The 24,287-nt window shown below is 41.6% G+C and overlaps 1 protein-coding gene across 1 annotated transcript in view; it reads right to left on the minus strand.

The window, feature by feature from the left end:
• Window positions 1-24,287, minus strand: part of exoc4 (exocyst complex component 4) — a 137,285-nt gene that overhangs the window by 23,416 nt on the left and 89,582 nt on the right. Inside the window, exons 13-16 of the mRNA XM_030045766.1 lie at window positions 23,812-23,928; window positions 8,539-8,675; window positions 6,843-6,998; window positions 4,800-4,978 (exon numbers count right to left, since the gene is read on the minus strand). Of these exons, the coding sequence (XP_029901626.1) occupies window positions 4,800-4,978; window positions 6,843-6,998; window positions 8,539-8,675; window positions 23,812-23,928 (589 nt within the window). The remainder of the gene's footprint in view (window positions 1-4,799; window positions 4,979-6,842; window positions 6,999-8,538; window positions 8,676-23,811; window positions 23,929-24,287) is intronic.

Genomic DNA, 24,287 nt, shown 5'->3' on the forward strand with positions numbered 1-24,287 from the left:
AAATCCAATTTGGAGGGGCATGGACGTGGTGCGGGGGGTGGAGGGTGAGATAAGGTGGGCTCCTTTTCCCCTGCCATACTCTAGTCCCATCTTACACTGTGCATGCTTATGTACACACGCACACACACACTCACTCACACACAATCCTCCACACACACACATACACACGCACACACAGAGTCCGTCATCAGCTAGGCAAACACTAAATAATGAACAATACGGAGGCTGTCCCACCATGATAAGTGAGTGCCCTATTCTTCCCATTAGTGCCACCCGCCAGAATTAATGATAATTATGTCACGTCCCCGCCCGTACTCTTATTGAATTCTTATCTATGAACAGATGAAGAGAGCTGGTCTGAGAGAGAGACGGAAGGGAAGAGTTCGAGAGAGAAAGAGCGACAAAGTCAAGTCCAAATAAGAGTATCTGAAAATTCTCATTTAATTATTTTATGTCTAAAAGAAAAGTTGCGATATGGACCAGCAAAATAGGAAAAGGGCTCAATGGGCAATCAGAGGTCTGAAGCTGGAGAGTTAGGAGAACGACTGATACAAGGTTAAAGCTGTCTATAACTCAAGGGAGGGTGCATAATTTCACTGAACTATGCCAGGGAACCAAGATACTAGAATGAACACTGCTAAAAGTTTCTATGTAGTACTGTAATATCATAACTACAGAAGTGCATGAGTACACCCTGTAAAAAAAAAAAAAAAAAGAAAGAAATTAAACATTTACTCAGACTATATAAAACTGACAAATCCAAACAAATTGGATATCAAGCATGTTAAGAGATGTCTTTCTACAAGAGAAACTGACCAACACACTCCTTTTTTGCAAAGCATAGAGTTTTTGCTTGAGGGCACTTTTTTAAGAAAAAAATGTATATTAAATTGATGAATGAGGTTAACATAATCACATCTTAAAATAGTATATGTGCTAATGTAACATGACCCCTAATTCACTGCAAAACTGTAAAATGTTTCCACATTTGTATAAATTGTAAACATTGGGGTAATGCAAAGAAAACTGTACATTTAAAGGGAATATAAAAATATGGAGTGAGAACATTAATTATTTTCCATTTATATGTCAAGCTTTATATGCCAGGCTCCAAAACAGATAAGACAGACAGATAAGAGAGAGGCAAACTACAAAAACAAACTTATCCTGATGGTAAGAACCCCCATTAATGGGAGTTACAACATGCTGACTGCTATCATATAAAGCCAATAAAAAGATATAGACTTGAAGGACATTACAAGATGCTAAAATATTTATTAGGAGATTAAACATTCACAGTGTGCTAATGAGAGTAGAAACAGTAATGATCAGTGATTAACAAAACTGGGTTGGATGGGGACACACACACACACACACCTAATTTTGATAAGTGATTAGCAAAACACATTTGATGACTGTGCAGAGGAATGTGTGAAAAGCTTTTTAGACTCTTGATGAAGGTAGACATGCACACACACATGCAGAGGCAGAGGCAAGGATAATGTGTGTGTAAAGTGCTCTTTGACAACTCCAGTGGAGATGGTAATGAGTGCGTGATAATACACTCAAACAGGAATTTAATGAGGCACAGGTAAGAAGTGCTGCTGCTAAAGTGGCTGAGGAGAAGAAAACCTCATGCCCCTGAATGTGATCTCATTTAAATCGTCCATGCAACCTTAGTGTGGTTTGTCCAAAAGGTGCAGTTCAGGCTAGAAAAAATACATATATGTGGTATATACATATTTATTACACAGCTCTGTGGAATATTCAATTCTGATTGGTCAATCACAACATTCTGCAAGCCAGTATTTCTGAATGATGAATAATGACCTGAATAATGGTGGCTCTTACGAATGAACGGCCATTGCTATGAACAGTCAGTTCAGGCAGGTTAAATATATTATTTCAGGCAGAAAATCACATCCTGCTAGCTCACAACGACACCTGCTGCAGCGGTTACAGCATGGATATCACTTTCAATTTATTTGGGGAACATAAAACATCTGATTCATGGTTGAAAGCTGAACTACCATGTCTAGCCATTAGGGATGGGCATTTTCAGTGATTTCAATATTTGAGTACTCAAATTACATTATGAACGAGTAATCGATTACTCGCGAATTATATATTTTACCGTAAAAAATAATTACGGGAGGTCCGGACTTAACATCGGTTCCGCTAGTGTTTCCAGTCGGACACGGACATCCCCAACATGGCCTGTTGTTTACTAAACAGCAGCTTCTGGCAGAGAAAATTATTACATCATAATAAACCATTTATGTGAATAAATGGCCAACGCTGTAAACCAAGTGCGATTCCAAATGCATTTATTGAACAACCGCAACAGGTCCATCAATCACATTGTTTTAACATTCAGCTGCCAGGCGTCACAGCGGTATGGACTTCTGTTCTGTGTTGCTACGTAACCGCCAATCAACATCCTAAATCATAAACACAACATTAAAATAAATCTAATTTTCTCTGCTCTGGTATCATCACATCAGCATGTGCTAACAGGGCTAGCAGTTAGCTGGTGTTGACAGGACTAGCAGAAGATGTGACACGAGGCTGTCTGTTAGCCGTCTCCGCTGTTTTCTCCTTGTGCTTTAAGCGCATGTGGTTAAGCATCAAGCTATGTGATATACAAGTTTAACGCCGCATATCTTCCACTGCACGTTATCGTCGTCCTTTTTGTCCAAGTATTTCCAGACATCACTCTTCCTGGTTGTGGCTGACATGGTGCATGTAGCGTCAAATGAGTTGCAGCCAATACAAGCAGGTGCTCCAACAGTAAGACGTTACTCGAATACTGACGTCAACAACGAGTACTCGAGTACTCGAGTAATCGTACCCATTCCTACTAGCCATCCTTGTCAAATGCTAGCTGTAACGACTATATCGATGAAAAGAGTACGTGTGACTGACACATTCATACAAATCCATACTGAAGTCCAGATGCGTTTTATACTGAAGACTGACAGGCAATTGCACTTGATTAACCAAACAACTCGAAACTGATGTGATGTGATATTACGTGCTGGTCAACAGAAAATATCGGAGCCCTACTCACCCTCTTTGTCTCAAGCCCGCCAAACAAGTGAATGAACAGGTAAAAAAGGAGAAACCAAAAAGAACGTGTGTGCAGCCTAAACAAATAAACCAACAAAGGCTACATACATGTTTGGCTCCTACCAAACTACCTGTGGACACAATATAATCAGTGACTATTTGTTTTAGCAGGCTAATAAAATAATTTCAAATCTGTAGTTTAATGCCACATAAAGAGTGGAATGATAATTGCAGTCACGATAAAAAAAATAATAAACTAATTCTGGTGATAAAAGACCCTCTGCTTAAAATCAGGGTTTATTCTGTGATAATGAGCGACTGGTTACATATGTATATAATTCCAGGGACAGAGAGTCTGGCAGGTGTTCTGACTAGTTAGTACTTGCAAGTGGGTGGTCCCTTTACAACCTCTGAGAGAGAAGTGTCTCCTGGGGAAAAAATCTCTATGAGGTAACATTACACTTTAATATAAAACATCAGTACGCCTGCAAACAAAAGCAAATCAATAGCAATGAAACATGATATGAGTGCTTCATAATGGCCAAATTTTTTTGGGGGGGGGGGGGGGGTTCTAGCAAACTATATTACACAGTACACATTTTACAACACTGGCAAGTGGGAAAAAGTAGAATCAGAACTAGTATTGATCCCTGTGTGTATTTATTCCGTTCATTCTTGGGCAAATGTGTACGTGGAATGTACGAGGAACCCATCTGTTGTTGACAAGCTACATTCAATGTGACCTACCCCACAGGTTGCTGTGCACGTGTCTGTGTATGTGTAGGCATGTGTATGTGTGTACATGTATATACAGTATGTGTGTGTAGGTGTATTTGTCACAGAGAATACACTGTGTGATAAAAAAAAAAAAAAAAAAAAAAATATTGCAGAGAACACTGAGAATCAAAGTCATAAATGTGTCACACGAGCCTCTGCAGGCTTTAAAGCCACACTCCCCCACACTCTGCGTAAGGGATTTGAATGTGCCCCCCTTTTGGCCTTTTGTGCTTTTGTGTGGCATTTACATGCATCACATATCTGGACTGTGTCTCTGGATATTCTATCTGAATTACATTTACACCTAACTTTGAAATGCATCTCCTACACAGATCACATGTAGGCTGAAATCGGATTTCTCCTTCCACTGGCACACATCGTGTCCTCTTGTAATACTGACTGTCCTATAGTATCCAAGCTGTCAGTCACTTGTTTCCCATGTGCCTCCTGGCAGGATTCACATGATGAAGATTATTTCAGTTAACATAGCTGCTAAATGGTGACGGGAGATGCATAACGTTAACATTTTACTGCTAATGTGAGGGCTTCAGTGGGGTGGATGTTTGGTGTCCCATAGGCTTTATCCAGCCCTTCTGGTGAAGGATGGGGTCTTTGATGACTACATTGGTTTGTCACAAGCTGTCGTGTACCATGTGAGCTCTTACACATTTATACACAGGGAAATTTATTTCTGCACATGGAGATTTCTGGAGGTTGTCTTTTTGATAATGCCAAAATGGAAAAACAAGGAATTACAAGGAATTAAGCACCATACATGTTAGCTTTGGTGGCAGGAAAGGTGAAATGCAGTGTTGCCAACAGGAAAGCTGAGCATGAGCATCAATGATGAACACCAACTGCAGGCATCAACCTTCACAACTGGTGTACATGTAAAGATCCACTTTCTGTCAGGAATAAAGCAGCGAACCCCACACAATGCCTTCAGTACTCACTGGTGGCCTGAGGCACACTGGAGAAGAAGGTCTTGAGGCGACCAGCGAGCCACTCCATGCTTTCGTGGAGGTTGGCCAGAGCCTTCAGGTCACTGACGTCACGCAGGATCTCGTTCTGGGGAATTAGTTTATCTCCTAGGTTACCAGTCAGCACCTCTGACTCCTTGGCAAATGCAGCCCTGGGTGACAATGAGAGGGTAAGAGAGGATGTGGTTAAGAAGGAGGGCGAGACACAATCACTGTCTTCATAATCACCACCAATCACCCTTTAAAAACAACTGCTATCAAGTGTTCCAACATACAGCACATATTTCAAATGATCTAGTGGCATGGCTATAAAAAAAGTCTATATTGTGTAGTTAAGTCAATTATCAGTGATGGTTTGCTGGACAGACTGCAAAGATCTCGTCTACAGACATAAATGCTATAATTGGAGTCAATTTTCAAAAGGTAAACTATGGAACTATGGTATAATGGATTGCTTGATGGAATAGTGTGTGTGTGTGTGTGTGTGTGTGTGTGTGTGTGTGTGTGTGTGTGTGTGTGTGTGTGTGTGTGCGCACGTATGTGTGTGTGGTGTTGATTTCAGATCTTGCCCTTTACAAAGATGCACACACATCCCAGTAAAACCCTATACCAGCTCTATAACAACTTCTGTCTTGGTCCTCCTTCCCTTCTGGTAAACATTAAGCTACACTAAAAACTGAGTGAGTGAGGATTGGAGAGGGAGACAAAGAGACAGAGAGAGCGACAAAAACAGATTGAAAGAGGTAAAGAGAGAAAACAGGAGGGAGAAGTTCTGCAAGGTGATTTAGAGGGATGAAGTGAAGAAGAGCTACTTTAGAAAGATGGTGGGAGCCAGAAAAAAGTAGTGGTATTTAGACAGTAGCTGAGAGAAGAAAGATGAGGAGCACTTGAAGATGGAAGGCAAACAGATGTCAGATTCATACAGTGAGGAAAAACACAAACAAACATCAAAACCTTTGTCTCATTATATGTGCAAGCATTTATGTTTTTGGCAAGATAATACATTTTAGAGAGAGTGTAGAGGGGAGAACAGGGAAGTCGTGCGACTAAAGCTCAACACACAGTGTGATGAGCACATGGCATGTGGGCCAGCCTGCAGCCACCAGGATGCCCACAAGATCAAGATCCTTCAAACAACAGTTGGGGCACAGCACCAAATGCACAGGCAAACCCACACTCACACACGCAAGCGTGTGTGGCTTATTAATGCGGCTTTATCAAAGCACTGGGGTTGCCAGTCGCGCAGAAGCTAATCCCCCTTTCAGAGTGATGAAAGCGTCCATGGCTCTCAAATCAAAAAGCCTTATGCTCTCTTTCCCGCTATCTCTGTGCTTGCTCAGTATGTGTGTCCGTATGTGTGGCTGAGAAAAGGAGAGAGAGAGAGAGAGGGAGAGAGAGAGAGTGCAGACAGAACAGACTGACTTTCTCTTGGCCACATAACCAATTTATTTATTTACTTTACTATTCCGCTCCGATGAGCGCCAGCGTTCCCTGAAGAGTGCGCACATTCAAAGGCAATTTCGATAAGACTGACCCCCCCTCCCCCGCCTCTTCCCATACCCGTCCTCCTCCTCCTTTCCCTCTATTTTCCTATTTTTCCATCCCTCGTTTCCTCGCTTCCTTCAGATAGATGGTGTTTAAAAGAGCAATCATGGCTTCTTTTATGGCTGTGTCTTAGTCAATAAGAGATGGTTTAATAATATGTGAATAAAACAGCAAAGGCAAGAGGGAGGGATTGTCTGCGTGATTTCTCAAGAGTGTGTGTGTGTGTGTGTGTGTGTGTGTGTGTGTGTGTATAGAGTGTATATGTGTGCAATTATTTACCCCATATGCTTTAGTGGGAGTGCTTTCGTATAGTACAATATTTATGCATCTTTGATGTAGCACAGCATATGCTAATGAAAAAGTATTTGTACATGTTGATATCTACATGTATGAGGTTATGTACTAGTACACACATGTGCACTACTGTAAGTGTGTCATTTGTGCATTTGTGGGTTGTGTGGGTGTGTGTACCGAGTGAAGTCCTCTTCATCCTCTCTCTTCTGTCGGGTTTGTCTTGGTTGGGCCATGTTGGCCCAGTTAGGGAGTGACTGGAGGAGACGACTGATGTCCTCGTCTTTAGACCAGGAAGCACTGATGGTCAGCTTCTCCTCACACTGGACTATACCCCTGAACACACATACACACACACACACACTTACAGTATGCACAATATTAAATGCAAACAGATACAGAGAAGTTCTGTGAAGGATCACACATTTTCAGCTTTCTCCACTGTCAACACACTGTAAAATGAAAAAAAAAGGAACAAAAATGCAATATTAATACGGACAGACTAGTAGCATCACCAGTCAGTCATATTTTTATGTTGCAATTATCTGTATGGCCTGTGTGTATCTGTGCTGACATATGTATATATATACATATATATACATGCATATAGTTATATAGTTATAGTTATAGTTGCTCTGATTTGGTGCGAAAAGGAATTAGGGCAGACCGCCAACATGTTTCTGCTTTGTTTGCATATGTCTGGGGTGGGGAAACTGCTTGGCTCTGCATTAAATATCACACTAATACTTGAGACACAAGATCTCTAGGGTTTTACATTCACAAACACACACATACATAGTGACAAAACACACACACACACACACACACACACATTTTGGCAGCCTCTGTTGGGCTTGTCTTTATCACTCTGCAGCCCAGAGAGAGTGAGGCTGACCTGTGACAGTGTGCAGATGGACACCCAGCAGTCTAGCAGTGCTTTACTCCGCCTTCTGGCCCTTTCACCACTTTATCCCCGTTCCCTGCATATCCTGTAACCCTCCCTTCACCTGGCCAGGTGTTACAAGCACCCAGGAGAGCACACAGAGACTCTCACAAAGCAGATGTGTGTTTGTGTTTGCCTATGAGTGTGTGTATGTATAAAGTAATCATCCATCTATGCACAATTAGAACAAAATTCAACCAATACTTTCAAATCTAAAAAAAAATCCAGCGAGTTGCTACATATAGAAAATCCAAGAAAAGTAGTTCACCCCTAGTGTGGAAAATCATAAACAATGCACAATCAGCATTTCCCCTAGAACTTTTTCTTAGTGAGATGAAAAAATTGTGAAACAGAATACGGCTGTGTTGACATGAAAACTATGCATTTGCCCCAATTTTTCAGGGATCAAAACAGACACTGTAGCTTACTGAATAGAGAGACTGCTACCTAACCTAAACTTAAACATTAAAAGTTCGTTGAGTTTGTTCACCAAAAAAACTCAAAACAAAACAGAAAAAACAAACAAACAAACAAACAACAACAGAGGGAGAAAAAAGACTGACAGTTAACAGGTAAAGAAAAAGGGAAAAGAACTGCTGGTCTGTCCTTCAACAAAACGCTCAGCCCCTGCTCACTAACAATATCACCTATATTCCATAAAGGTAATATAGTAAAATGTAGGAAAATAATTCCATATTCTTTTAAAATTATGCATTACGGTTTAAATAGTTTTCAAGGGCTGAAGGGTCATGAATCTTACTCAACACAAAAATCAATGCATAAACTTTATGTGCAAGTAATAAAAAGCAAAAATGAATTTTTGCAGTGGACAGCTTCTCGTGAAAAAAAATTATTATTTTAAATTAGAGTAAATGTGGCTCATAATTTAGTACCTATTAAAGTGTATGGGAACCAACCTCTCCCTTTTTTTACCTGTAGGCTGTGTTGCAGATGTCCTTGTACTCTTTGAGCTTGTCGCAGACCATCTCGAGGAACTGATTGGAATAGGCACTGAGGTCCTGCATCAGACTCATTAGATCCTGGATGGACTTCTCTACTACCACCGTGCTCTGGAGACAGACAAAAGAAGATGAAGTTAACCAACAGTTGTTTTTTATTCAGAAACAAAAATCTTGAGTTTTCAATTAGTGATCACTAGTGGAGTTTTTTTTTTTTAGGGCACACAAGGAAAACTGGGGACTCGTGCTGTTTACATAATATTTTCCTCCAGCATGCCATGAGCTGGGGGGTGGGGGGGTTGGGGGGGGGGGGGCATACTCCACACGCTGATGTAAACAATGCAACTGTCAAAATATTCCAAAGTAATGTCTTTTGAGGCAGGTAATGCATTCAGCATGTTCACCAGGCCTCAAGGACACAAACACTGTGTTATGGTGAGACATTTTGAATGTAAACAAAACCAAGTGTGTTTACATGGAAAACTACATTGGGTACCTTTAAACTGAGGAAAAAGTAGGCCTAGTGGGGAGGATAAACAAGGTAGATCAGTTAAGGATTGTGAGGGATTACTGACAAAAGATAGTTGCTGGATCACAAACGCTGCTGAAATAACAAGTTTCAGCTGTTGTCTAATGGGCCAGTGTATAATATGCTTCTCTTGTAGTACAAAGGCATGTTTCAGGGGTTCTGAGGTGGATATAACACTACGAACAAAAATCGAATGCAAAGCAGAAAGCACTATTATGCGTGCTAATTCCACTGTCCCAGCAGGCTCACTTCTCTGTAATTTAGACACTCAGGTGTCCATCTCTGCTTGGCTAGCCACAGAGAAACTTTCAACAAGGCCAAGAATTAGACACAGCAGGCCTCTGGATTCAGTGTAACATCCGTGTTGAGGGGAAGAGGGTGTCAGGTCTAATGTGCTCTGCAATACAGCTTATGTAATGGGATGACTGTAAATTCACCTGTCTTTCTGTCTGTCTTTATGTCACCTGCAGCCAAGCTGCTGAGTGCTGCTGGAGAGCTTGTCAGGAGACATAACACTGTATTGGTGGAGTGGATGAACCTTTGTGTGGAGGTGAACGTGTCTGTGTGTGTGTGTTTATGTGTTTTGAGTTTCAGTTTTGTGTGTGTTCATAGAGTGCAAATGTAGGTGTGTGTGTGCGCGCGCGCGTTTTGAGTGTGTGTGCATGTGTCACAGTGCACCCATCACCAGGAACCTCGGCAGGGCTGTGACAGCAGCCATTACAGATTAGCCACTGCTGCGTGACTAATAGCTGGCCCGGGAACAGTGGTGCAACTACATATCCACACAGAGGCGTGCACGCATACGTATACGTGCGCACACATACACACACACACACACACACACACACAGAGCAAACTTTCCAAAACACACACCTCCAAGCAATTCAGGAGCTGTTAAATGAGATTACAACTCAGTATGTTCCAGTTTGCCTGCTCCTAGCACTTACCAATCTGTCCTACAGCACCAATAATAGTGATAACCTGCTATTAGTCTGGCGATAGCCTGGCCGCACTCAGCCTGAAACTAGCTAACACTGAGAAAGCAGTACAAATGTTGGTGCTAGGTAAATCACATAGAAAGATACAAAGAGAGAGGCAAGCTTGAACACAGAAGGATCCATCACTCACATACATTTTCACTATCTTCTTCCAATTTCTGCTGTGTCAACCTTAGCATTTTTTGTGCTTTCTCTGCTAATAACAGACTTTAGACTGTAGAGAACTGCTAACTTTGTAAAACAGGCATAAACAGAGAATGACCTATGTATATCTATATGTGGCAGTCAGAGGTACAAACAGCAACAGAAGACGCATCATAAGAAACCCTTCCAGTCTGAGTACCTTCCACGGTGTGGCAGGGGGTAAAGCCACAGACACTTCAGAGTCGACATCTTGTTTTGAGTTATGACCTGAAATGTGTGGTGGATCTTTTGATTGGTCTCCACATCTCAGTAATAGCAAGCCTGAATCTTAAAAGCAGGGGAATTGTTTTTTAATTTGATCACAGGCTAAAAAACATGTTAAGAGAAACACTTCCTCATACTAACCATAGCAATTAGTCTCTGCTATTTTATTATTAATATCACTATTATTTTGTCTGAAATATCAGATTCCCACTTTTTGCTGCACAGGGCACTCTTGTATGCAAGATCATTAATGACGGCACGTGGTGAGCTGCCAAAGTGACAGAGAGAGACTGCAGGGGGCAGTAGTGACAAGAATTGATCAGCAAGAGGGAGAGGGACCCCTGACGTGATGGGATGATATTAATATTAATAGGCGTTTCTCTTTCCAACTTCTTTCCTCCTCACTCTTTCTGTCACAAGCAGGGAAACGAGCAAATACATATGTGCACACAAACACACACAAGCACACACAAGCACACACAAGCACACACACACACAGGCAGAGCAGCTCCACTGAGGGAAGAAATGATCCATAGCAGTGCCCATGCCCACGAAGTGCTAAGCAAGACCTAGCTTCTGCCAAGGGAGCACCCTTTGCTGTCCATGCCTGCCTCCTCTGTCAGCCTGCCAGTGTGGGTGGGGGGAGGAATACACAACCCTGCAGGAGGGCTTGCTGGTGGAGGAGCTCTGACTGTAGCTACTACCACAGCTTCGTGGACTGGTAAACACCAGGTTCATTAAATATTGTGGTTATGAGAAACAGCTATAGTAATGAGACTTCAGCCAAATTCTCTTTTCTCTTGCCCCCCCTTCCAGGCAGATCAGGCTGCAGGGTCAGAAACAAAACAGCACCCTGGAGCTTGAAGGGATTAAGTGGGTGACTTAAGGGTACTTGTGACTGACTTCCTCTGAAAACAACATCAATAAAGTGTGCCAAGTGTTATATCATATTTTATTACATCATATCAAATTCCATTTAATGATTCCTGTGCTGAAATTGGGCACTGCAGAAGCAAACTATAATACAATGCAAATGTATGCAAGTATAGGATTTAAGTAAGAATAAAACTCATGTATGAACAGGAAATCAGCATGCACTCCAATATTAACATTATATGCAAAATAGCAGACATAAAGTTTCATAATATACAAACATTATGAAAAAGGTGGTAGTATATCATGAAAAGGTTGTTTTCCAAATTCTGTAATGCTGCGGACAACATGCAGGACTATCCTGCATTGCGACTGGAAAGTTTGTTGCCATGGTAGTAATAACAACATCTTTGCTTCCTTGAAAACACAAACAACTGTTTGAAGTCAGCTATTTCATTGTGCACTGTAATGTTTGCAGAGGATGTAAACAAACCTGATAGTATTGCGTTACCATGGCGATGACGGAACTGGTATCTTCACCAAGGTATAAATATGGGATGTGGTGCAATGCAGTCTCTTTTGTGAAGAGACACCTGTCAAGACTGTCTAGGAGCCAAGAATAAATTAAGCTTTAGGCTTCAATTTCATTTAACCAAACAACATTTGCAACTATTTGCACAACTTAATGAAAAACAGTTTTTCTCTTGAAAAATAGTATGTTCATATTTAAACAAAATCACTCATCTACACCTGAGGTAGATGAGTAGATGATGAACTTCCTTAAAATAGAGTAGGTTCTATAGCATGTTGGGTTTAGGATCTTTGTCTGGTTAGTGTTGAGCCTGAAATATCCCATCAGTGCTCAGAATGATCCATTAAAACCGCCTAATCAACAGTATTATGTAAAATTAAGAGACCTGCTGTATCTCCTGTTAAATGGCGGATATTTGACACTTGAAGAAGGACCGAGAAGATAAGCTTTAGATAAAACTATGTTTTCTCTAAAGCTTTTGATAAGAATGGTGGTTTAGAGTGATATTTTGGGGTGTTTATAATGGGAGCTTTTTATAATGGCTGAAATGCTAGCAATCTACTATTGTAACACTACTGTAACAAAACATCTTTTCAGGACCTTAACAGGAACAAAATCAGCTGGACAGACAAAGCATCTTTTGTGGGAGAATTGACAGTTTCCTTTAAAAACTATAAGGTTAGATCACTCTGCCATAAAGCACTTCTAACCCACTAAAAGGAATTTCATCAGAATAATGAATTTTAGTGTTCAAGTCAAAATGCTCTCTCAGTTTTCCACCCACCAAGAACACAATTCTGGAGGAAATAGTGGTGTGTACATGCGGTAAGATATAAACAGGGTACTAAATGTTACATATTTGCTAAACATTATTTTTTGCAATGTGGAACATAGATTGCATGGTTTTAACATTTTCACACTACAGAATGTTATACTTCTAATAGTTAAGTACTTTCTTTAATGCACCAAAAACAATGACATGCTATTGTCAGAAAGTCTCTCCTTGGAGGACACAGAACTCAATAACAGGCCAAGTCAGCGAGTGGGGAAGGGTAAACAATGGATCCCCGATCCATTACTCCTGCTCTAACAAATGCACTGGCACTCGGCTCCCCTTGTCTAATTCTACTCATTTAACACAGCCATTTGTCTTAGGCAGCAGAAATCATTAAAAAGTAATCAAGGGACAGATTGAGAAAGGGAGGGAGAGGGAGAGTAGAGGGAGAGGGAGAGAGAGAAAGAGAGAGGGAGAGAGAGAGGCAGAAAGAGAAAAAGAGAAGGAGAAATGGAAAGAGAGAGAAGGGGAAAGGGAAAGAGAGAGGGGGGAGGGAGAGTGTGGTGGAGAGACTGTTAGCAGGGTCCTGCTGGGTCTCCTCCATCTTTTTTGACTGTCACATAGGAGAGGAATTGCACTATTGAGGTTTCTCTCTCCCCCTTACTCTCTTTCTCTCTCCGTTAGTTCAAGCCTAAAGCTATATTATACTGCAATATCATGAAAAACAAAAACAATATTTCTCGAGTAATTCCACTTAACTGCACTGCATTACCCCTGAAATTGAGCTTGGTTGCACTTTGCCTCTATTCTTTTATATCATCCCTACCTAAAAGCGCAGTCATCAATGAAAATTAGACCTCACTCTTGCAAATGGATCTCAGAATTCGCTGCGGTAAACTGCTGTCACCGAGAATGAGATGAAGGCCATGGCCACAGCAGTTTAATGATAGCAACAAGGCAAGACTGGCACTCAGACTGGCGCCTTGGAGGAAAAAGCTGTTGATGTATGGTCATCACTGTAGACACCACCCAGAGCCGGCACTAAAAGTAGTTATTTTCTTTGTGGAGTGGGTAAAAAGCATAGCATGGGAAATAACATTAACACAGTGTAAGTGCTGGGATGAGACTGTTCAGCCTCACAATCTGGAGACAGAGAAACGGGGATGGGGGAAAATGTGAGTTTCAAGTCCTTCATGGTTGCTGTAACTATTTAAATACATATCACACATAGCAAAATTAGCTTAATAGGTTTTGAGTACAGTGTAATTGAAAGTCAGTATTTTTTTTTTTCTTTTTTCTTTCTTTGGTTCAAAATGAAGGGTACTAGGTTGTTGAAGGTCTCAGGTTGGAATTGGATATGGATCATGGATTTCCCCATTAAACAGCAGGGTGCCCCTCAAAGTTGTGTGGGGTCAGAGTGTTCAACCCCAGTGCTTTCTACCATGTCACTCACACTCTGACCCCAAACTGTTGACTTGTGTAATGACTCTGCAGTGCCATTTACATCTCTGGCCAAAGATTGTCAAAACAATACTAATACACCAGAGCGTGTGCACACACACACACACACACACACACACAAACAAAATAACATATGTACATGCAAATACACATCAATAACCTCACTCTCTACCCAGTCCCTCCTCTCTTGCACACACAGATGCAGAAGCACACACACACACACACACACACACACACACACACACAGAGTCTCCCGCTCTCAGGGGTAAAGGGGAGCTGGGCATGAGTGGGACAGCATCTTGACAGATCATTCATCAAAGTCAGGGCAGAGGCACACTTCGAAGACTCCCCTGACACACACCGGATGGCCCACATGCTTCTGCCCACTCAACTGTAACACACACTTCTTTGTATGTGTGTGTGTGCACTCAAGTGTGTTTAAGCTTTGCCGTCCAGCCTGTGTGTACTCAAGTGTGTAATGTCCCAAAATGAGAGGCCACATACAAAAGCATCCACTGTGCAGTTTCCCATCTAAACCCTCATGGGACAGAATTAAGCATGCTCATGCCTGCCATTTGAAATCTAAATGAATCCCCATGACTCCACAAGTCTATTTCTTATTTTGTCAGTATTTCCTATGTAGTTGTTATGGTCAAACTTTTCTGAAGATCTGAAATTTGCTTTTAAGCCTTAATCTTTGCAAGCATGCAAACATATGCACAAACAGAGACCAGCATGCTTACTTCATGACCTGGAATGCACCGGTCACAAGCTGTCACCTGTAATCACATCCAGTCAAACACCCCTCTGATTGACTGCATCAGCCAATGAACTGCGTGCACATCCATTTGTATAAGTTAAAATGAGTTAACATCATCATCAACTGTCTGAGGCGTGCAAATTGAGTCTGAAGGAAATGCTGGTACAACAATGAAAAAAAAAAGCACATTGTATAGATGTGGTTTAGCTGTGATGAGTATAAAAGGGCTGAATAAACATGTATTTATGCGGGGTAAACTCTATATACGTTCCTGATGAACAATCCTGAGAACATCTACCATGTCCATTACCACCTCAACTACCATCACCCTATGGTAAAACTTAATTCCATGTTTGTAGTTGTTCTAATTGAGAAATGAGGACCAATATCACACTTGGTTGACTACAGATGGGCTTCCACACTACACACATCCCATCCACACCCACACCCACCCACCCACACCCACACCCACACACACACCCACACACACAGTGAAATATGGAGGTTCTGCATGCTACAACAACCCACACCAAGAAATCACCACAGTGTTAAGATTTGCAATTTGATGCGGCATGCTAACCCAAAGTACAACCTACTAATCATACCACGCTCCTTAGAGCATTTCTACACTGATCATCACATCATTACCTTTGTGTAAATGTGGGAGGGGCTGGAATATCTTCTCCACCTCACATGCCATAAATCTCATGACAACCACTGGGTTGGCCCATCAGTATGAAAGCGTTAAAGCAAAGGGGGAAACTGTTATGTGTGTCTATGTGCACATCAGAGAGTGAGTGAGAGAAAAATTTATGGAGTTTAATGCTTTCTGTGGGGGGTACATGTTCCTCTGTGTGCTCCATTAGGCCCATATGGAGCCATTGTATCAGCTTACACATGCACACACACACACACACACACACACACACACACACACACAGAGAAGACACACAAAAGCAGTAAGTGTGTGTTTGCAACAACACAAAGATTGCCATTTGTAAATTCAGCGCATTAACTTGCCTCTAAAAACTCAAGCTGTAACTTTTATCAGACGCCTACAGCGAAAAGCTTCTTTGCTTCAAACCAAAGGGCATTTTTGTGGTAGAACTGACATTTCAACCTCTCTCTCTCTCCCTCTCTCTGTCTCCAAAGGCAAAGATTATGTCTTGTTACACACAGAGACTCCGTCAGCAGTAGCACTGCATGATGGGAACCTGTACTTCCTTAGGCTGAAGTCGCTGTTTTCTAGAATCATTCAGAGCCTCACTCTTTCAGCGCACACACATACACACACACACACACACACAGCACAGCTGTGTCACATTTTTGAGTAAAGAACATCTCCATAGCCCAGGCAGTTTGGAGGCCCTGGGCGGCTGGGCACAAGCCTGGGGAGTACATGTGTTTAGTGGGAGATAACCACGCGAAGGTAGGTGGTTGGGGATTGTTACACCTTGAGCAGTGAGGAGGGAGGTGGAGGAGAAATATGGCTTTGAGGTGAGTTAGCGCTGTCCTCTGCTAAAGCAACTCAAGTCAAGAAACAGTCATAGGATTTAAAAGGATTTTAATCCATTTAGTTGACAAATAAAAAGTGACTTCTTCCTTCTTCCACAGAATTACACTGGGGAAAAAAACTTTATGAATGAAGCCTAATACATATCTGACATGTATGTGTGAATGCTATTCTCATGTCAGATATGTACTTTTAATTCTCACGACAAACTCACACAATATAGTCACCATCATTTATAAATATAACTAATCAACTGATATTCTTGGTGTGGGGAAAGCTGGATTAATTGACTAAGAAGTGGCAGTTCAACAAGTGAGCGAGGCAGAGATGAGGCCTTATCATGAGACTAATACTAAGTGATTCCAATATCTCATTTTTCACATTTGTCATCAACTCATATGGCATTGTGGGGCTCTCATATGGCTAAAAAAAATTACTGACATACTATACATAATTTATCACCTGGATTTAAGTAGCCTACATTTGAACTGAAATATTAATTACAACTTGTCTATTTGAAAGAGGAAACAATTTATGGAATTATATGTGTAAAGCAGAGAAATAAAATACCTCCTACCCTGATGTTTAACATTTATTTACATGAATATCTGAAGCATTGAAGGAGTAGTCGGATGATAGCAACTCCCTTCAATATTAATTTTGGAAAAGGAGAAGCCAGCAGAGGAAGAGAACAATGAAAACTTAGTGATAAATATGATATTCTTGCTCATCCTGTAACCTTTCGTTAGCCTTTGTTGAAGCAGGGATTTCTTTGTTGTTTTCAGATGCTGCTCATGCTTGAAGTTCAACTGAGCCCAAGATGAGATCATAAAATCAAACAACCTTCAGAAACCACCATGTTACTGATTACAACTTTATCTCTTTTTGGTAGAGGAGGAAGACGGAGTTGCAGGGACTCATTTCAAGAGCAGCCAAAATTGCTCATAGTAAGTGTAGCACTTTTTATTAGGGTGCCAAATCCCTTGATGATTCTAAACAGCTGTAAAATTGTCAACTGGGTGCTTAGGCACAATCCATTTCATGACGGATAATGTGGTGGAGGGCTCCAAAAAACATTTGGGCTAAATGGAATAGCATTTAAATGATTTCTTTTACTGTGAATAGGCCTATTTTGCCAGAATTAAATTGGGTGTTCTGCAGTTTCGCTGAGAATCTCTTTTTGCTAATAAACATGGGAATGGCTTTTGGTTGTGTTTCTGGTAATGTTTGTGGTGTGTGTTGCTTTCTGTGGGTACAGGGGTGTGACTACGTATGCGCTGCATGTTTATCTGTGTGTGTGTGTGTGTGTGTGTGTGTGTGTGTGTGTGTGTGTGTGTGTGTGTGCGCACGCAAACCCCCCTCCTCTCCTCCTTCCTCCCACTTGTACCCCAATCACAGGGCATGGCTGATGCAGCTAACAGGTGTACCGTGTTGTGATTGCTCTTGTTGTTGATGGGAGCTGGGTGCTGAGAGGCTCCTTAATAAAGACCCCCCATCCCCCCTACCCCAGCCCCTGGTAGCCCTGCTCTCCACTTTGTGTGTATGTTGGTGGGGGTGGGATAGCAGGGAGCCAATCAAAAGCATGCGATCAGCCCCCCACAAATAAACACTTTCTATACACAACATCACAAATAAAAACAGGTCAGTGTCATTACATATATATGTGTGTGTGTGTCCATATATGTATGTGTATCTATCTATGTATATACATACATAGATAGATGGATATATTAAAGTGTGTGTCTATGCTGGTATCCACCCTCTTCTCTCCCACAGCTACATGTAAATAGCAAATTTGAAAGGTCAACATCATTAGCAGGGCATTGGCAGCTGAACACATCTGCAACACAGTGAGCACACTGGCAGATGACACTGACTGAATGAAATTAGTCCTTAACTGGCCACAGATCAAGTTATGTGTGTATCAAAACATTCATACACAAGCAGACACGCAAACACATATGAATGACAACTGCAGGGACACTGTTCACACTTAAAACACACACACACCAACACACACAAACAGACTAGTTAGTGACTATTGTGCAGAGACGGCTGGGGACAAAGCTGAATGATACTTAGCAGCTGGAGCGTGGGAGCCAGTGTGTGGGAATTATGCTTAATGTAATTACGACTTTGGTGTGGTCCTGGCTGATGAAGTAAACAAGCAGAACACAAACAACACACTTCATCAAAAACTCAGCCTCTCTCTCTCTCTCTCTCTCTCTCTCTCTTTCTCTCTCACACACACACATACACACCAAATGAGCTGGCATGTAGGTGGCTTGACACCAGTGTCTTAGGGACAGAGAAATGAAGTAGCCTATTTATTGCTTTGGTAGGTTTGTCTCTTTACACTCGTGTGAAATTGCACATGTGCACTGCGATGTTCCAAGTGTGTGTGTCTGTCTGTTTGTATGCGAGTCTGTGACAACGTGAGTGTGTAAAGGGGACGTGGGAGGGTTCTACCAAGATTAATGGAGCCAATCTCCAGCGCTATCCAGTGAAGTGACCAACCACCCCCCATCCTCCTCTCTTCCTCTATTCCATTTCTCCTTTCCCTCTCCCTCTCTCCTACCCCTTTCCCCTGGATCTAGCTCTAATTAAATGAATCAATCAGTGGCAAAGGCAATGCTGGACAGATAGCATCACACTGCTAGGGCTAACAATCTGTGTGTGTCTACGTGTGTGTGTGTGTGTGTGTGTGTGTGTGTGTGTGTGTGTGTTTGTGTTTGGGGGGGTTGTAGAATCACGATGGAAATAGAAGAATAAGAATGGAAGAGGAAAACTAGCACAATGAAAAAAGAGGAAGGATAAACAAACGAGGACAGAGAATGAATAAGAGAGGAAGGGAGAGAAGTAAGAGCAACGACCGGCAATGATGATGAGCGAGAAAAATATGCACCAAAGGAAAATAGCTAAAAGATCAGATGCAAGGTAGAGGGCAAAACAAACATCAAACACGCAAGAAAGAAAGCCAGAAAATAAAAAAAACAGAGGGAAAACAGCAAGAAAGAGAAGGTACAAGGCCTGGATTTCTTCTTCTTCTCCAAGGATCACTGCTGGCCGAAAGACTTATCAGGCCGGTCCATGCTATCACACAGACACATGAATGGACATTAACCTTTCCCACTGAGCAATATTGCTGCACTTAAGCCTTATCTTATTGTTCTAGTGGACAATATATAGCAACTGTCAGGCTCATATTAATATGATTATACTATATATTTACAATCTATGCAGTGCTTTAACACTGCTGGTACCTAGTGATAGGCAAATCATCTCCTATATCACTTATCAACTTAGGTCCCAGACCGCATGTGTATTGCTTATTATCCGCTGTTTAACCAGACTTAAGGTGTGATATTCACCTTGACTCCCATTCATGGATCCCCCAAAGTCACTCTGTCCATTTCTACCAAGCAGATATCAGTGGCAAAGGGTCAAATAACCCATATAATAGAAATCTATTCAATAATATTGGTTCAATCTAAAAGCTAATGCAATGGAAATGCATCCATAAATATTCTCTTCATGCTGCAGTGGGGTTTCAAAATTACACTGAAGGCAATCCCCATACCTTATAGCAGAGAGTCAGAATAACATAGCAATATTATTTTTGAACTTTAATACTTTACCAAAAAAAAAAAAAAAAAAAAAAAGAGAAACAAAATATATATATAACTAACATAGATAGATAGATAACTGTGTGTGTCTCTATGACAGGGTATTTGTGCATATGTATATGTGTGCTCTTGTCTTTGTGTGTTTGGCTGTGAAATCCTCAGCTCCATCCCAGAACATACAACCACATATGCTGAAGGCTAATGCCGTTCTCCCGTTCGAACCAATGCACATGTTAATGTGTGCTGTGGCGGACTGGAGAGAGCAGGTGCATCTATAAATGCACTCCCCCATGGTTTCTCCTATTCTGTGGCAGCCAAGGTGCATGTGTGTGTGTTTAATGTGGTGTAACAATATTGAGCTTCCTCCCACCCTGTCTCTCTCTCCCTTCCATCAACCACACTGGTTTTGATGCCAGTGATGTGTCTGTCTCTCTGTGATGACACCTGGCACAGGAAGTACCATGCCACCTAAAGGGAGCACATGCATGCATGCACAGGAAAACACACTCACCCAGACGCACAAGTGTAGATTCACACTCTCACACGCACACACTCACTCACATCAACTCCATTACTAGAAATGTTCAACCATTACACGTACTGTCACTGTCCTCTTTAATAATAATTTTCACTCACTAATGTTTACATTTTTATACATGTTTACTACCTGGCCTAACCTTTTCCTGTTCAAAAAGCTACTTCATTTTTCTAAGGGCTTCAAAAAGCTTCATGAAGCCTCCTTTTTGACAACCCTTATGCCAACAGAGTGGATGAAAACTACACATCAAGAGTGACAGCAGACTGCCATAACTGTGACAAAGAATGGAGGTCATCAAAGAAAACAGTGGGGAACACCGCAGGTTGGGGGCCAAAAAGACATACACGCAGCTACCAAGACTCTCACTCATACCAAAACAAAACACACATGTGCATAGAAGATAGGACTGATGGAGACACTATTAATGTACAGAAAACACACAAACATACACACCCACTCACACACCATCCTGGCCGTTGAACATGAGTGGCAGAACAGGAACCGAAGCCACTTTGATTTACCCTAATTAAAAAAGGCAAAAAGCCCAAACAAAAGGAGCGTTTTATTGCGCGCCCCACTACCAGCAGAAAGGCTCATTAGCCCCAGCAGCGTAATTAGCAAGATGCCGCAGTCCTCGTTAAGGAGGGGCCCGAGCCGTAAACAAACCCCGCTGAACTCCAAACGCCCACGGTCTCTCTCTCTGTAATGAACTGCCACCGCTGTTCCCTCCCTGCGAGAGAACCAGGCACAGAGACAGGAAGGGCCTGACAGAAACAAACACACAACATAACAGAACGCACACTGACAAGGAGAGATGCGAGGTCCACAACACAAACACTCACAACACAAATAAATTACCTCTCTAAAACACTGTATTTATTCATGTTTGTATGGTCACCCACACACCGACACCGATATGCTATATGTATGCCTGCAAACACGAGCATGCGGGATTTATTTGCAAACACTAACTCAATGGTTCCAATGTAAGATTTCAACAATACAAGGTTTTTACAAATATTAGGCACTCAGAGGGCCATCTTCCACCACGCAGCCAGACTACCTGACAGCTGAGATGGAGCGAAGTCTTGCCAACTGTCTGGATGTTGTCTGGCACGGCTGCAATGCCGCCATCAGCCTGTTTTGAATAGGCAACAGCTGCCAATATCAGCAGCATGTGGGCCTGTGTATATGTGGTGAAGTAAGGTTGCTATGCATTATGTTTAATGGATTTTTAGGGCCCTATGATAACTGTTTGATATTTTTCCTGTTTCTGTGGTTTCTGTTTGAATTATGTGTTCCACGATTTAAGCACATTTTGTCATTAGTGTCTAATCATGTGGTGGATGAGTAAAATTTCAATAAGAAAATATTCAAAATTTAATCATTGTCAGTGAATTTGTAAAACACCATTGCACTGTTTTTTTAATCAAACAAAATTCTTCAATAGTTATAAAAATCCCGGTGTAGTTGCACTGCTGAGAGTTTGTTGAGGTGTTGAGCTGTTCTTGTTAGCAAGCTGCCTCTAAATGTGTGCATGTGTGTGTGTGTGTGCGTGCGTGCGTGCGTGCGTGCGCGTGTGTGTGGAAGAGGGACTGAGGCACTCAGTTAGTTTCATAAGACCATGACACTGGAATATGCGCAGTGGGCAATATTAGCATAGCATCAATGACAAGCATCAATGACAACTCTTGATCCTCCTTAAAGTGCATTTCCAATCATATCAATGCATCACATCACTGATGCTGCATGGTTTTAATTGGTTGAAAGGAACTGAGGTTGAGTTCTGATTGGATTTCCCCCACTCTCATGTGTGAAAGTAAGTTTCAATCCCTCTCCAGCAAAATCTGTCATTTGAGTCAGGAGACCTCAACTGATGGGCCTCTCTGCATTGAAAAGACTTCTGGTTCTTATAGTTTCATGATGATTTCTCAGCCCACTGATGATAATAATAATAATAAAAAAAAAACGTTTAAATGAAAAATAACACATTTTAATTTACCATCCCTTTAATAAACTGAACTAACAGGATGGAGCAATACTCATGGTCTTCACAAATAACACACACGCACACACACAGACACACACAGACACACACACACAGACACACACAGACACACACAGACACACACACACACACACACACACACACACACACACACACACACACACACAGAAAGACATCCCCAAAAACAAATAATCTCTATTAAGCTTTATAATTTGATAGCTATGAGGCACAGACATCGTTTGTGTGTGTGTGTGTGTGTGTGTGTGCTTGCTTTGTTACAGTGACACCGAGCCAAAAACCTCTACCTCTCTTTGTAGGACAGCCACTGTAATCACAGACTTACTTTCAGTAGGAAATGGCCTTGAGGAAGAGACAATTGTAGATACTAGTGTGTGTGTGTGTGTGTGTGTGTGTGTGTGTCTGTGTGTGTGTCTGTGTGTGTGAGTTATATAACCACCAGTTAGCAGCACCTCCTGCCTCAAAGAGGATCAAGCACTATTTCAGCCACAATTATGATCCTGGGAGATAGTGTGTGTGTGTGTGCGTGCCAATGAACCAACGAAGATCATAGACAACTCCACAAGCTGTGTATTGAAGAGAGCTCTCTTCCAGTGAATAAGATACAAAGGGAATGGTGCCAAACAACTGGTGCAAACCTGTTCGTTAAGCCTCTCTGACCGTTCAGATGAGGATATGTGTTAAATGCACACACACTGTTAGATCTTTCTCCCAGGGTGTGTGTGTTACTGTGTCAAAACATCACACATATTTGAAACTGATTATTGGATCGATATAAAGCCAGACTGGCAAAGTGTGTTAAACGCTGACAGCTCCAACACACTGACAGCTTAAACGTGACAAGATGGTGAATATAGGTTAAACTGAAAACAGGAGGTTTCTGAATGCCTAGGTGGTGGGAGCCAGGTGCCTCAAAGAAACTGTGATCCCAAAGAAGAAGAAAGATTCATGATATTGTCTTCAACAATTCCACTGAAAAAAAAAAAAAAAAAAACACCAGGAGAGGTCTACTGTTTCCCTGCATGATTTGGTAACCTCAAAAAGAATGTGGGCCAAGTTAGATTCAGCCAGCCTTTTATTGAAAGCTGAGATATTTCAATGTTCAAATTCAAAGTAGTCATCAACTGATATTGCAGCCTCTCTAGTGTTTATAATGTGTTTCTGTGTGTTACCTCATGAATGTACATGTATGGTTGGACATCCCTCACCTGTAGCAGGGGCCTCTGGACACCCAGAACCTTCATGGTATCAGCGCTGGCAAGGATCTTCAACGGGTCAGATGTCTTGCTCACCGCCTCAATTTCCTTATTGATCTCTGTTCGCACCTGATGTATCAATGGCAAAGCACTGCATTACATGGACAGCATGAAACAGACAAGGAGGAGAGCACAGAAGAGGCAGAAACACTACTGACTAATAGCTTAGAGACAATCTGTATTTAACACATACGTTGTGATTTGTCACTTCTAGTGAGAAGAGATGATTTCCTGACAATAGCCAAATCTGTCACTGGCATTTAATTTCAACAAATCTGGTGAGTCTCCAGCATCTCATTTAGGGGGGGATTGTGATTTATGCTTATTAGATGATCTAGAGATGTTTGTTATAATTATTTCATTTACAGAAAATTAAGTATCTACTGTAACTACCATTTGTGCTACTGGAGTGACCACATATGGTCAAA

This window comes from Myripristis murdjan, chromosome 23 (genome assembly GCF_902150065.1).
Source record: "Myripristis murdjan chromosome 23, fMyrMur1.1, whole genome shotgun sequence".
Lineage (NCBI taxonomy): Eukaryota > Metazoa > Chordata > Actinopteri > Holocentriformes > Holocentridae > Myripristis > Myripristis murdjan.